A 15,000-nucleotide genomic window follows, 5' to 3' on the forward strand; every position below is an offset into this window, starting at 1 on the left:
TAGAGCTGAGGAATTAAAGGACTACTTTCCAGTTGGAAGGCTCGGATGAATAGAAGGGATTTTGAGGATGTAACAAGTAGAATGGATAAAGGAGGGCCAGTGGATGTGGTGTATCTGGAATTTCAAAAAGCCTTTGACAAGGTCCCACACCACAGATTAGTGTGCAAAATTAGAGCACATGGTATTGGGGATAGAGTGTTGACATGGATAGAGAACTGGCTGGCAGACAGGAAGCAAAGAGAATGATAGGAATTAACGTGTCCTTTTCAGAATGACAGGCAGTGACTAGTGGGGTGCCGCAAGGCTCGGTGTCGAGACCCCAGTTATTTACAATATATATTAACGATTTTGACGAGGGAATTAAATGTGACATCACCAATTTGCGGAGGACACAAAGCTGGGCGGCAGTGTGAGCTGTGAAGAGGATACCATGAGGCTGCAGGGTGACTTGGGTAGGTTGAGTGAGTGGGCAATTGCATGGCAAATGCAGTTCAATGTGGAAAAATGTGATGTGGCAAGAACAGGAAGGCAGATTATTATCTGAATGTTGACAGATTAGGAAAAAGGGAAGTGCAACAAGACCTGAGGGTGTTTGTACATCAGTCACGGAAAGTTGTTTTTTTCTGTACAGCACTTTGGTCAGCTTTGGTTGTTTTTTAAGGTGCTTAACAAATGAAGTTATTATTATTATTATTAAACATGCAGGTACAGCAGGCAGTGAAGAAAGCTAATGGCCTTCATTGCGAGAGGATTTGAGTTTAGGAGCAAGGGGGTCCTACTGCAGTTGTACAGGGCCCTGGATAGACCGCACTTGGAGTATTAACTTAAAGAGATTAGTATACAAACTTAAAGCACACGGCATTGGGGGTTCAGTATTGATGTGGATAGAAAACTGGCTGGCAAACAGGAAGCAAAGAGTAGGAGTAAACGGGTCCTTTTCACAATGGCAGGCAGTGACTAGTGGGGTACCCCAAGGCTCAGTACTGGGACCCCAGCTATTTACAATATATATTAATGATCTGGATGAGGGAATTGAAGGCAATATCTCCAAGTTTGCGGATGACACTAAGCTGGGGGGCAGTGTTAGCTATGAGGAGGATGCTAGGAGACTGCAAGGTGACTTGGATAGGCTGGGTGAGTGGGCAAATGTTTGGCAGATGCAGTATAATGTGGATAAATGTGAGGTTATCCATTTTGGTGGCAAAAACGGGAAAGCAGACTATTATCTAAATGGTGGCCGATTGGGAAAGGGGGAGATGCAGCGAGACCTGGGTGTCATGGTACACCATTCATTGGAGGTAGGCATGCAGGTGCAGCAGGCAGGACAGAAAGCGAATGGTATTTTGGCTTTCATAGCAAGAGGATTTGAGTATAGGAGCAGGGAGGTTCTACTGCAGTTGTACAGGGTCTTGGTGAGACCACACCTGGAGTATTGCGTGCAGTTTTGGTCTCCAAATCTGAGGAAGGACATTATTGCCATAGAGGGAGTGCAGAGAAGGTTCACCAGACTGATCCTGGGATGTCAGGACTGTCTTATGAAGAAAGACTGGATAGACTTGGTTTATACTCTCTAGCATTTAGGAGGGGATCTTATAGAAACTTACAAAATTCTTAAGGGGTTGGACAGGCTAGATGCAGGAAGATTGTTCCTGATGTTAGGGAAGTCCAGGACAAGGGGTCACAGCTTAACGAAAAGGGGGAAATCCTTTAAAACCGAGATGAGGAGAACTTTTTTCACACAGAGAGTGGTGAATCTCTGGAACTCTCTGCCACAGAGGGTAGTTGAGGCCAGTTCATTGGCTATATTTAAGAGGGAGTTAGATGTGGCCCTTGTGGCCAAGGGGATCAGAGGGTATGGAGAGAAGGCAGGTACAGGATACTGAGTTGGATGATCAGCCATGATCATATTGAATGGCGGTGCAGGCTCGAAGGGCCGAATGGCCTACTCCTGCACCTAATTTCTATGTTTCTATGTTTCTATGTATTGTGTGCAATTTTGGTCTCCTAATTTGAGGAAGGATATCCTTGCTATTGAGGGAGTGCAGCGTAGGTTCACCAGGTTAATTCCCGGGATGGCAGGACCGACATATGATGAAAGAATGAGTCGACTGGGCTTGTATTCACTGGAATTTAGAAGGATGAGAGGGATTCTTATGGAAACATATAAAATTCTTAAAGGATTAGAAGGATAGATGCAGGAAAAACACCTGCACCTCCTCCAACCTCATCTACTGTATCCGCTGTTCTAGGTGTCGACTCCTGTACATCGGCGAGACCAAGCGCAGGCTCGGCGATCGTTTCGCTGAACACCTCCGCTCAGTCCGCCTTAACCTACCTGATCTCCCAGTTGCTAAACACTTCAACTCCCCCTCCCATTCCCACACTGACCATTCTGTCCTGGGCCTTGTCCGCTGTCAGAGTCAGGCCCAGCGCAAGTTGGAGGAACAGCACCTCATATTTCGCTTGGGCAGCATACACCCCAGCGGTATGAACATTGACTTCTCTAACTTCAAGTAGCCCTCTCTCTCCACCCCTCCCCTTTCTCAGTTCTCCAACCAGTCTGACTGGCTCCGACTACATTTTATCTCTGTTTGCATTGTTTACATTTCCGTTGATCTCCATTCCCTTTGTCTTGTTTTCACACTTTACACTTCCTTATCTACGCATCTCCCTCTCCCCTGAAATCAGTCTGAAGAAGGGTCTCGACCCAAAACGTCACCCATTCCTTCTCTCCAGAGATGCTCTGGATATCTCAATGGGGTTAGGTTAGGTAAGGGGGATGTACAGCGAGACCTGGGTGTCCTTGTACACCGGTCACTGAAAGTTGGCGTGCAGGTAGAGCAGGCAGTGAAGAAAGCTAATGAAATGTTGGCCTTCATAACAAGAGAATTTCAGTATAGGTTCTTCTGCAGTTGTATAGGGCTCTGGTGAGACCACATCTGGAGTATCGTGTACAGTTTTGGTCTCCTAATTTGAGGAAGGACATCCTTGTGATTGAGGCAGTGCAGCGTAGGTTCGCGAGATTGATCCCTGGGATCGCGGGACTGTCATATGAGGAAAGATTGAAAAGACTAGGCTTGTATTCACTGGAGTTTAGAAGAATGAGGGGGTATCTTATATAAACATACAAAATTATATAAGGACCGGACAAACTAGATGCAGGAAAAATGTTCCCAATGTTGGGCGAGTCCAGAACCAGGGGCCATAGTCTTAGAATAAAGGGGAGGCCATTTAAGACTGAAGTGAGAAAAAACTTTTTCAACCAGAGAGTTGTGAATTTATGGAATTCCCTGCCACAGAGGGCAGTGGAGGCCAAATCACTGGATGGGTTTAAGAGAGAGTTTGATGGAGCTAGATGGAGTCAAGGGATATGGGGGAGAAGGCAGGCACGGGTTATTGATAGGGGACGAGCAGCTGTGATCACCATGAATGGCGGTGCTGGCTCGAAGGGCCGAATGGCCTCCTCCTGCACCTGTTTGCTATGTTTCTATGTTTCTATCTACATTTCCTTTGTCCTGATTTCACACCTTACACTTCCTTATCTACTCATCTCCCTCTCCCCTGACATCAGCCTGAAGAAGGGTCTCGACCCAAAACGTCACCCATTCCTTCTCTCCAGAAGGGGAAGGGGGAGGTACAGCGAGACCTGGGTGTCCTTGTACACCTGTCACTGAAAGGTGCCGTGCAGGTACAGCAGGCAGTGAAGAAAGCTAATGGAATGTTGGCCTTCATAACAAGAGGATTTCAGTACAGGAGTAAAGAGGTTCTTCTGCAGTTGTATAGATGCTGCCTGTCCCGCTGAGTTACTCCAGCATTTTGTGTCTATCTTTGAGGTTGTGTCTTCGGTTTAAACCAGCATCTGCAGTTCGTCCCTTGCACACTGTAAACACTCTCAGACTATTTTCATAAATAATAATACCCAGGTCACTTTAAACTCCTTCCAGATCTGCTGTGATCTTAACAGCACCTTAATCGCAGCCAGCTCACTGTAACCTGATCCTCTCTGCACCAGCTACTCCTAGTCACCCTCACCACACACACACACACACACACAGAATCACAGTGTCATGTCACTCCCATTTCTCGGTGGCAGCTGTACTCAAACCATTTCCTTTCCGGGGAGAAAAAAATATTAATCTCAACTTCCCCGAAACACACCTAAAATAATCATAATCTAAGTTAGAACAAAGTTCCGTCGCCCACAAGATAAGGAGGTTAGATTACACCACAGCGCTCAGTAACGAGACAGAGAGGGTACATCTCACCAGTGTTGAAATCAGTGGCAGCAACAGCAGCAGCCAGTGTTTAAAGGGAACCATGCCAGTTTCCACTCAAGACCACCGCTTCGACACCTCTCTCCTGCTGAACTCAGCCGGTAGTCGCCATCAACCTGCCTGCCTGGCCTTTGTTGTGGATCATCTCATTCTCCTTCACAGTCTCCCGTTGAATGATTAAGCACCAAAATAGCTTGATCGTGACTTTTGCTCTGTGTGTGTGTGTGTGTGGCCCAACCCACTGAGGAAGTGAAAGCAAGAGCCAGTACCCGGGCCGGTCTGCTTTACCTGCTGGACTACCACACCCTGTTCAAGTTCAAGTCCGCATTTATTGTCACATGCACCAATTAATATACAGTGGTGACATTTGAGTTGCATTACAGCCGTACGAGTAAAAATAAGGCAATACACTCCAGTACGGTGCGCTGAATCCCGCAGTGATTCAAGAAGGCTCATCAACGTCTCTTCTTCCTGAGGAGACTGAAGAAGGTCCATCTGTCTCCTCAGATCCTGGTGAACTTCTACTGCTGCACCATCGAGAGCATCCTTACCAACTGCATCACAGTATGGTACGGCAACTGGTCTGTCTCCGACCGGAAGGCATTGCAGAGGGTGGTGAAAATTGCCCAACGCATCACCGGTTCCTCGCTCCCCTCCATTGAGTCTGTCCAAAGCAAGCGCTGTCTGCGGAGGGCGCTCAGCATCGCCAAGGACTGCTCTCACCCCAACCATGGACTGTTTACCCTCCTACCATCCGGGAGGCGCTACAGGTCTCTCCGTTGCCGAACCAGCAGGTCGAGGAACAGCTTCTTTCCAGCGGCTGTCACTCTACTAAACAACGTACCTCGGTGACTGCCAATCACCACCCCCCCCGGACACTTATTATTTTTTTTTTATTCAAATCGTTTGCTATGTCGCTCTTCAAGGGAGATGCTAAATGCATTTCGTTGTCTCTGTACTGTACACTGACAATGACAATTAAAATTGAATCTGAATCTGAATCTGAATCTGATTGCCGTGATTGCAGTAGAGAGCATGCTGACAGGTTGCATCGTGGCTTGGTTCGACAACTTGAGCACCCTGGAGAGGAAAAGACTACAAAAAGTAGTAAACACTGCCCAGTCCATCACCGGCTCTGACCTTCCTTCCATCGAGGGGATTTATCGCAGTCGTTGGCTCAAAAAGGCTGGCAGTATCATCAAAGACCCACACCATCCTGGCCACACACTCATCTCCCTGCTACCTTCAGGTAGAAGGTACAGGAGCCTGAAGACTGCAACAACCAGGTTCAGGAATAGCTACTTCCCCACAGCCATCACGCTATTAAACCTGGCTCGGACAAAACTCTGATTATTAATAACCCATTATCTGTTATTTGCACTTTACCAGTTTATTTATTCATGTGTGTATATATTTATATTATGGTATATGGACACATTGATCTATTTTGTAGTCAATGCCGACTATATTCTGTGTGCTGAAGCAAAGCAAGAATTTTATTGTCCTATACAGGGACACATGACAATAAACTCACTTGACTTGAACTTGTTCTAGATTTCATGTTCTGGCTGTGATTTTATGTTCATAAGTGATAGGAGTGGAATTCGGCCCATCGAGCCAGCACCGCCATTCAATCGTGTTTGAAGATAGACACAAAATGACAATAGACAATAGACAATAGGTGCAGGAGTAGGCCATTCGGCCCTTCGAGCCAGCACCGCCATTTAATGTGATCATGGCTGATCATCCCCAATCAGTACCCTGTTCCTGCCTTCTCCCCATATCCCCTGACTATGCTATCTTTAAGAGCCCTATCTAGCTCTCTCTTGAAAGTATCCAGAGAACCGGCCTCCACCGCCCTCTGATGCAGAGAATTCCACAGATTCACCACCCTCTGACTAAAGAAATTCCTCCTCATCTCCTTCCTAAAGGAACACCCTTTAATTCTGAGGCTGTGACCTCTGGCCCTAGACTTTCCCACCAGTTGAAATCATCTTCCCTACGTCCATCAATTTTCACAGCTGGATTCAGCTCATGCTTTTTTCATAGAAGGAGAGAGAGGAGAGAGAGGGTGAGAGAGAGAGGGGGAGAGGGAGAGGGAGAGAGAGAGGGGGGAGAGAGAGAGAGGGAGAGGGAGAGAGGGGGGGAGAGAGGGAGAGAGAGAGAGAGAGAGAGAGAGAGAGAGAGGGAGAGGGAGAGGGAGGGGAGAGGAGAGGGAGAGGGAGAGGGGGAGAGGGAGAGAGGGAGAGAGGGGGGGAGAGAGAGGGAGAGAGAGAGGGAGGGAGGAGAGAGAGGGAGAGAGGGAGAGGGAGAGAGGGAGAGAGAGAGGGGGAGAGAGAGAGGGAGAGAGAGGGGAGAGAGAGAGAGAGGAGAGAGAGAGAGATGAGATAGAGGAGAGAGAGAGGAGAGAGATGAGAGGAGAGAGAGAGGGGGGAGAAAGATAGAGAGGGGGAGAGAGAGGGGGAGAGAGAGAGAATGGGGGAGAGAGAGGGAGGAGAGGGATGAGGGAGGGGAGAGGGGGGGAGAGGGGGGGGAGAGGGGGAGAAGAGGGAGGAGTGAGAGGGGAGAGAGGGGAGAGGGAGGGAGGAGGTGGATGGAGGAGGGGGGGAGAGAGGAGAGAGGGGGGAAGAGGGGGGGGAGACGGAGGGAGGGAGGCGCGGGGGGGAGAGAGGAGAGGAGAGGGGGGAGAGAGGGAGAGGGGAGGAGGGAGGGGAGGGGGAGAGAGAGGGAGAGAGGAGAGGGGGGAGAGAGGGAGGGGGGAGGAGGGAGAGGAGAGAGGGGGGGGATCCCTGGAGAGAGGGGGAGAGAGGGGGAGGGGGGAGAGGGAGAGAGGAGGAGAGGACGGAGGGGAGAGAGAGGGGGGAGATTGGGAGAGGGGGGAGGGGGGGAGGGGGGGAAAGAAGGAGAGGGGGAGAGGAGAGAGGGGGGGGGGAGGGAGGGAGGAGAGTGAAGGGAGAGAGATAGAGGGAGAAAAGGGGAGGGAGGAGAGAGAGAGAGGGGGAGAGGAAGGGGTGGAGAGGCGAGGGGGGGAGGGGGGGGAGGGAGAAGGGAGAGAGAGTGTGTAAACCTCCATTTGAAGTGTTTTTTCTCACAAGGGATGTGGTTCCAATGTGTGCAGGTGTGTTTTTCCACAATACATTGCCTCCCTTGTGCTTTTACTCCTGTTCCCTCTGTTTACAGTGAGTTGGTTTAAAAACAACTCTTCCCACAGGGAAACTGGTTCAGGGCCGCGTGTTATCCACAGCCCAACCATCCGCACGTTGCCAAAGACACAACAGCTGCCTCCCCTGGAAACCTAGAAACTGCAGAGAAGATAGACACAAAACTCAGCAGGCCAGGCAGCATCTCTGTGGAGAAAAGGAATAGGCGGTGTTTTGGGTTGGCCTGAAGAAGGATCTCGACCTGAAACGTGGCCCGTTCCTTTCCTCCACTGATGCTGCCTGTCCCGCTGAGTTACTCCAGCAATTTGTGTCTATCTTCAGGGTAAGCTGTTCACTCACTCATTGCTGAAAAGTGTGGGAAGAAACATAGAAACATAGAAATTAGGTGCAGGAGTAGGCCATTCGGCCCTTCGAGCCTGCACCGCCATTCAATATGATCATGGCTGATCATCCAACTCAGTATACCGTACCTGCCTTCTCTACATACCCCCTGATCCCCTTTAGCCACAAGGGCCACATCTAACTCCCTCTTAAATATAGTCAATGAACTGGCCTCAAACTACCCTCTGTGGCAGAGAGTTCCAGAGATTCACCACTCTCTGTGTGAAAAAAAGTTCTTCTCTCATCTCGGTTTTAAAGGATCCTTTATCCTTAAGCTGTGACCCCTTGTCCTGGACTTCCCTAACATCGGGAACACAATTTTCCTGCATCTAGCGTCCAACCCCTTAAGAATTTTGTAAGTTTCTATAAGATCCCCTCTCAATCTTCTAAATTCTAGAGAGTATAAACCAAGTCTATCCAGTCTTTCTTCATAAGACAGTACTGACATCCCAGGAATCAATCTGGTGAACCTTCTCTGTACTCCCTCTATGGCAATAATGTCTTCCTCAGATTTGGAGACCAAAACTGTACGCAATACTCCAGGTGTGGTCTCACCAAGACCTTGTACAACTGCAGTAGAACCCCTCTGCTCCTATACTCAAATCATTTTGCTATGAATGCTAACATACCATTCGCTTTTCTTCACTCCCCCCTGCACCTGCATGCCTACCTTCAATGAGGCATGCAGGCATGAAGGAACTACAGGAGCTGGTTTAAACGCACCACGCTGGGGTAACTCAGCGGGACAGGCAGCATCTGTGGAGAGAAGGAATGGGTGACGTTTCGGGTCGAGATCCTTCTTCAGACTGACAGGTTCCCAGCAATTTAACCCTTTCACTCATGGCTGGATTCAGCTCATGCTTTTTGCATGGAAGGGGAGAGAGGGAGAGAGAAGAGAGAGAGAGAAGGGGAGAGAGAGAGAGGGAGAGGGAGAGGGGAGAGAGGGGAGAGAGGGGGAAGGGGAGGGGGGAGAGGGGGGAGAGAGGGGAGGGGGAGGGGTGGAGGGGGGAGGGGGGGGTTGGGGGGGGGGGGGGAGAGGGGAGAGGGGGGGAGGGGGAGGAGAGGGGGAGCGGGGGGAGGGGGGTAGGAGAGGAGAGAGAGAAGAGAGAGAAGGGAGAGATGGAGAGAGGGAGGGGAGAGAGAAGGAGAGAGGGAGGAGAGGGGAGAATCGGAGAGAGAGGAGGGGGATGGGGGAGAGGGATAGAGGGAGAGTGAGAGGGGGAGAGGGGGAGAGGGGGGAGAGGGGGAGTGGGGAGAGGGGAAGAGGGAGGGGGAGAGGAAAGGGGGGAGGGGGAGGGGGAGAGGGGAGAGGGGGGAGTGTGGGGGGGAGAGAGAGAGGGAGGGGGAGAGAGGGAAGGGGGGGGGAGGGGGAGAGGGGGAGGGGGGAGAGGGGAGAGGGGGGGGGGAGAGGGGTAGAGGGGGAGGTGGAGGGGGAGAGGGGGGGGAGAGAGAGAGAGGGAGGGGGAGAGGGAAGCAGGGAGAGGGGGAGGGGGAGGGGGAGAGGGGGGAGGGAGGGGGTGGGTCCTTCTCCATGTAGTGACTGCACACTATTTTTTGCAACAATTTAATCCATTGTCACCCCTCCCTGAGGTGGGAGATTGCAACCTTCACGTGGTCCGCCCTGTTTCAACGAATGCAATCAACCCAGCGTGCACAATCAAATAAGATCAAATAGAACAGGTTGGCCGACAACTTCAGGCTGTGCACGCCATACGCAAGAAGAAGAAGAAGGCCCCTCTCTACGTATATACGGCAAATTAAGCCCTTCACTTATAAACAGGCGTTCCCACCCGAAACAATGACAAGGCTGCACGTGTATGTAAACGCAGCCCTCTCTCCACAACTGCGTACGGGCACACCCAAATGCACACGGGCACACCCAAATGACACCTCACAAATATTTCAGCGGCTGCCAAGTGTTTTGGAATATTCAAAAATAAAATATTTGAATGACAGAGGCAAAAAGTACAGAAAAACATGCCAATTATCTCATAATATGTGCTCACATATCTATTGCATCCATCTAACCATATAACAATAACAGCACGGAAACAGGCCATCTCGGCCCTACCTTTTAGATTAGATTAGATTCGATTTGTTTATTGTCATTCAGACCTTTCAGTCTGAACGGAGTTTCGTTGCCTTGCAGTTATACATATAATAAAAAATGACAAAAACACACAATCAACACAAGTTTAACATCCACCACAGTGAGTTCACCAAACACCTCCTCACTGTGGTGGAAGGCAAAATCTTAAAGTCCGTGCCGAACACTTACTCTCACCTAGTCCCATCTACCTGCACTCAGACCATGACCCTCCATTCCTTTCCCGTCCATATACCTTTCCAATTTATTTTTAAATGATAAGGTCAAACCTGCCTCCACCACTTCCACTGGAAGCACATTCCACACCGCCACCACTCTCCGAGGTAGACAAAAATGCTGGAGAAACTCAGCGGGTGCAGCAGCATCTATGGAGCAAAGGAAATAGGCAACATTTTGGGCCGAAAGCCTTCTTCAGACCCACTCTCTGAGGTAGGTTTAGCTTGGTACAGTTTAGAGATACAGCACGGAAACAGGCCCCCGCACATTAGCACCACCCTACACACACACACACACTAGGGACAATTTTTAGATTTATACCAATTAACCTACAAATCTGTAAGTTTTCTGAAGCGGGAGGGAACTGAAGATGTCGGAGAAAACTCACACAGGTCACGGGGAGAGGTACAAACTCAGTACGGTGAACCACCCCTGGCCAGGATCGAACCTGGGTCTCTGGCGCTGTGAGCAGTGTAAGGCAGTAACTCTAACCGCTGCGCCACCGTCCCTAGTCATGGCAACACGTTGGAAGATGGAGTCTAATATGAGAACAGGTTAAACATTTGGAAGGGAGAATGGAAAAGGGAAGTTGTTATTTAAATGGAGCGCGATTACAAAAATGTCGTGATGGTGTGGGGATCTCGGGGCTCCTAGTGTATGTAACCAGGGGCCACACACACACACAGTTTAAGAATAAGGAGTAAGCCATTTAGAACGGAGACGAGGAAACACTTTTTCTCACAGAGAGTGGTGAGTCTGTGGAATTCTCTGCCTCACAGTGGAGGCCGGTTCTCTGGATGCTTTCAAGAGAGGGCTCTTAAAGATAGCGGAGTCAGGAGATATGGGGAGAAGGCAGGAACGGGGTACTGATTGGGGATGATCACATTGAATGGCGGTGCTGGCTCGAAGGGCCGAATGGCCTACTCCTGCAGCTATTTTTTATTTTTCTATGGTGGTCTTCGTTTGTTCCCGGCTCCGCAACCTGACCGAGGGTGTGCGAGGTGCAAGGGGAGGGTGGAAGAGAGGGGGGGGGAGTGTGTTTGGGACAGTGGACAGCTCCTCTCTGCCTACGGGGGGATCAGAGGGTATGGAGAGAAGGCAGGTACGGGATACTGAGTTGGATGATCAGCCATGATCATATTAAATGGCGGTGCAGGCTCGAAGGGCCGAATGGCCTACTCCTGCACCTAATTTCTATGTTTCTATGTTTCTACTCAGTGGCTGCTAATTCCATCTCCATTGGAATCAATGGGATGGCAGCTCACAGCGCTATCTAGTGGCGGGAGTGCGGGAGCAGGAACTAGCCGAATACTAGTGTGTGTGCAAAGAAAATGCAGATGCTGGTATAAGCTGAAGATAGGAATTAAAAAAGCTGGAGTAACTCGTGAGAGGAATAGATCGGTTAGATGCACAGTGTCTCTTGCCCAGAGTAGGGGAAACTAGAAACAGAGAAACACAGAAAATAGGTGCAGGAGTAGGCCATTCTGCCCTTCGAGCCTGCACCGCCATTCAATATGATCATGGCTGATCATCCCCAATCAGTACTCCGTTCCTGCCTTCTCCCCATATCCCCCGACTCCGCTATCCCCAGAGAACCGGCCTCCACCACCCTCTGGGGCAGAGAATGCCACAGACTCACAACTCTCTGTGTGAAAAAGAGAGTTTTCTTGTTTAGAAACATTGAAACATAGAAAATAGGTGCAGGAGTAGGCCATTCGGCCCTTCGAGCCTGCACCGCCATTCAATAAGATCATGGCTAATCATCCAACTCAGTATCCTGTACCTGCCTTCTCTCCATACCCCCTTATCCCCTTAGCCACAAGGGCCACATCTAACTCCCTCTTAAATATAGCCAATTAACTGTGGCCTCAACTACCCTCTGTGGCAGAGAATTCCAGAGATTCACCAGGGAATCGAGGACCAGAGGACATGGGTTCAAGGTGCAGGGGAAAGATTTAATAGGAATCTGAGAGGTAACTTTTTCACACAGAGGGTGGTGGGTGTATGGAACGAGCTGCCAGGGGAGGTATTTGAGGCTGGGACTATCCCAACGTTTAAGAAACAGTTAGACAGGTACATGGATAGGACAAGTTTGGAGGGATATGGACCAACGCAGGCAGGTGGGACTAGTGTAGCAGGGACATGTTGGCCGGTGTGGGCAAGGTGGGCTGAAGGGCCTGTTTCCACGCTGTATCTCTAAACTAAACTAAAGTCAAGAATGTTTTATTGTCATTCGTCCCAAAAGGCAAGGGTGAAATTCTTACTTGCAGCACCAACTTTATGTATCTCTCCATTACAATCAAATATTTCCCATAATGTGGTGTCCAGAACTGTTCACAGTGCTCAAGCTATGATTCAACTTCAGCCCACCGAGTCCGCGCCGACCAGCGATCCCCGCACACTAATGACCCTGTCCCACTGTACGAGTTCATCCAAGAGCTCTCCCGAGTTTAAAAAAAATCAAACTCATGGTAAGCACAGAGAATGAACGTAGCGGGTACATCGGAGCTCGGGGACGTCTCTTAGCGGCTCGTAACGCTAACGGCAGGTACTCGGGAAGATTCGCTAACGGCAGGTAAGCTCGGGAAGACTGGTGAAGATTTTTCAACATGTTGAAAAATGTCCACGAGAGCCCCGAGTACCGACGAGCGGCCATTACCGTAAATCTCCGAGTTGGAATCACGGCAAACTCGGGGAGAGCTCTTGAATGAACTTGTACAGTGGGACAGGGGTTTAACACTATCCTGCACATGCTAGGGACAATTTACAATTATATCAAAGCCAATGAATGTACAAACCCGTACGTCTTTGGAGTGTGGGAGGAAGCCAGAGATCCCGGAGAAAACCCACGCAGGTCACGGGGAGAGCGTTCAAACTCCGTACAGACAGCACCCGTGGTCAGAATCGAACCCAGGTCCCTGGCATTGTAAGGCAGCAACTCTAACTCTGCGCGCCCGTGCTTATGAGCTTACAAACTTATGTATATGGAAAGTAAACTGGCGAAGTGGGGGAGATGCTTCATAGAAACATAGAAACATAGAAATTAGGTGCAGGAGTAGGCCATTCGGCCCTTCGAGCCTGCACCGCCATTTAATATGATCATGGCTGATCATCCAACTCAGTATCCTGTACCTGCCTTCTCTCCATACCCTCTGATCCCCTTGGCCACAAGGGCCACATCTAACTCCCTCTTAAATATAGCCAATGAACTGTGTGGCCTCAACTATCCTCTGTGGCAGAGAATTCCAGAGATTCACCACTCTCTGTGTGAAAAAAGTTCTCCTCATCTCGGTTTTAAAGGATTTCCCCCTTATCCTTAAGCTGTGACCCCTTCTCCTGGACTTCCCCAACATCGGGAACAATCTTCCTGCATCTAGCCTGTCCAACCCCTTAAGAATTTTGTAAGTTTCTATAAGAATAACTTCGAAGTTATTAATGTTCTTAGTCAAGTTGTTCGGAGATGTCGACCTTATCAGACGGCCATTTTGTTTTCTGGAAACATTTATTACATCAATAAAAGTAGCCTTGATTTCTGAGACACACGTCTTAACATTCAGTGTAAGATACTTTTTGGTTGTAAAGACAAGCTCATTTGGGGTGGTGGAGGGAGGTGTGGAAGGTGATGGCTTGCTTCCACAGTCAGGACCCTTCATTCAAGGGTGTGCTTGTCAAACAGGTACTCGCCCATGCCACCGGACCGACCTGCATTCAGTCCCTTCAGGCTCGTGACGTGGTCTCCCAGTGTCTTCATGGACTCCACATTGTCCTTCAAGAAATTGGACTCTAGGAAATTGCACAGCTGGAAAAAAAAAAGAATATTAGGATTCACCTCACGCAACGAGATTACCAAGTGCGATGAACTCAACTATTCCCCCAGTGGGAGAGTCTAGGACCAGAGGCCGCAGCCTCAGAATTAAAGGACGTTCCTCCAGGAAGGAGATGAGGAGGAATTTCTTCAGTCAGAGGGTGGTGAATCTGTGGAATTCATGGCCGCAGAAGGCTGTGGAGGCCAAGTCAGTGGATACTTTTATGGCAGAGGCCGATAGATTCTTGACTAGTGCGGGTGTCAGGGGTTATGGGGAGAATGGCAGGAGGATGGGGTTAGGAGGGAGAGAGAGATCAGCCATGATTGAATGGCGGAGTAGACTTGATGGGCCGAATGGCCTAATTCTGCTCCTATCGTGAACGTATGAGCTCCGGGGAACAGTATCTGTGAAGGTCAACGGATTAGTGCGGTGCATCTGGTAGATACACCACAGGAGCAGGAATAGGCCACTCAGCCCATCTAGCCTGTGCTGTCATTTAATAAGATCTTGCCTGATCTGAGCGTAACTGCAACTCTGCATTCCTGCCAACATGGGACATCTTTAGACACCCATGCATGGCGGCTCGATGGAGCAGCGGTAGAGTTGCTGCCCTACAGCGCCAGAGACCCGGGTTCGATCCTGACTGCGGGTGCTGTCTGTACGGAGTTTGTACGCTCTCCCCGTTGGTTTTCTCCCAGATCTGCGGATTCTTCCCACTCTCCAAAGACGTGCAGGTTTGCAGGTTAATTGACTTGATGTAAATGTAAAAATGTCCCTGGGGTGTGTAGGATAGTGTTAGTGTGCGGGGATCGCTGGTCGGCGCGGACTCGGTGGGCCAATGGGCCTGCTTCCACGCTGTATCTCTAAACTAAACTAAACTTAGGCTATTCAACATGTTCTCATGACAAGACATTGGACATCCCAGATATTGGTCTAGTATTTCTTCTTTGTAATGCTTCCAATGCATGAACTTCCTTTCTTTAAAAAAAGTGGCCAACATTATAGGCTCTACTGCAGATAATGTCCCATTGAAACTGAAGCATAATAGAAACATA

General features: G+C 49.5%; 2 protein-coding genes across 4 annotated transcripts in view; both read right to left on the minus strand.

Annotated features, from left to right (window-relative positions):
• LOC129713909 (receptor-type tyrosine-protein phosphatase H-like) overlaps positions 1-4,598 on the minus strand; it is a 56,894-nt gene extending 52,296 nt beyond the window's left edge. For all 3 annotated transcript variants that reach the window (XM_055663286.1, XM_055663287.1, XM_055663285.1), the window contains exon 1: positions 4,266-4,598. In XM_055663286.1, coding sequence (XP_055519261.1) covers positions 4,266-4,319 — 54 coding nt within the window. In that variant the 5' untranslated portion in view covers positions 4,320-4,598. The remainder of the gene's footprint in view (positions 1-4,265) is intronic.
• Positions 4,599-13,622: 9,024 nt separating this feature from the next.
• The window catches only part of LOC129713913 (ferritin, lower subunit-like), a 5,564-nt gene continuing 4,186 nt past the window's right edge, over positions 13,623-15,000 (minus strand). Inside the window, exon 4 of the mRNA XM_055663290.1 lies at positions 13,623-13,938. Coding sequence (XP_055519265.1) covers positions 13,789-13,938 — 150 coding nt within the window. The 3' untranslated portion in view covers positions 13,623-13,788. The remainder of the gene's footprint in view (positions 13,939-15,000) is intronic.

The sequence above is a fragment of the Leucoraja erinacea genome, chromosome 37, assembly GCF_028641065.1.
Source record: "Leucoraja erinacea ecotype New England chromosome 37, Leri_hhj_1, whole genome shotgun sequence".
In the NCBI taxonomy this organism is placed as follows: Eukaryota; Metazoa; Chordata; class Chondrichthyes; order Rajiformes; family Rajidae; genus Leucoraja; species Leucoraja erinaceus.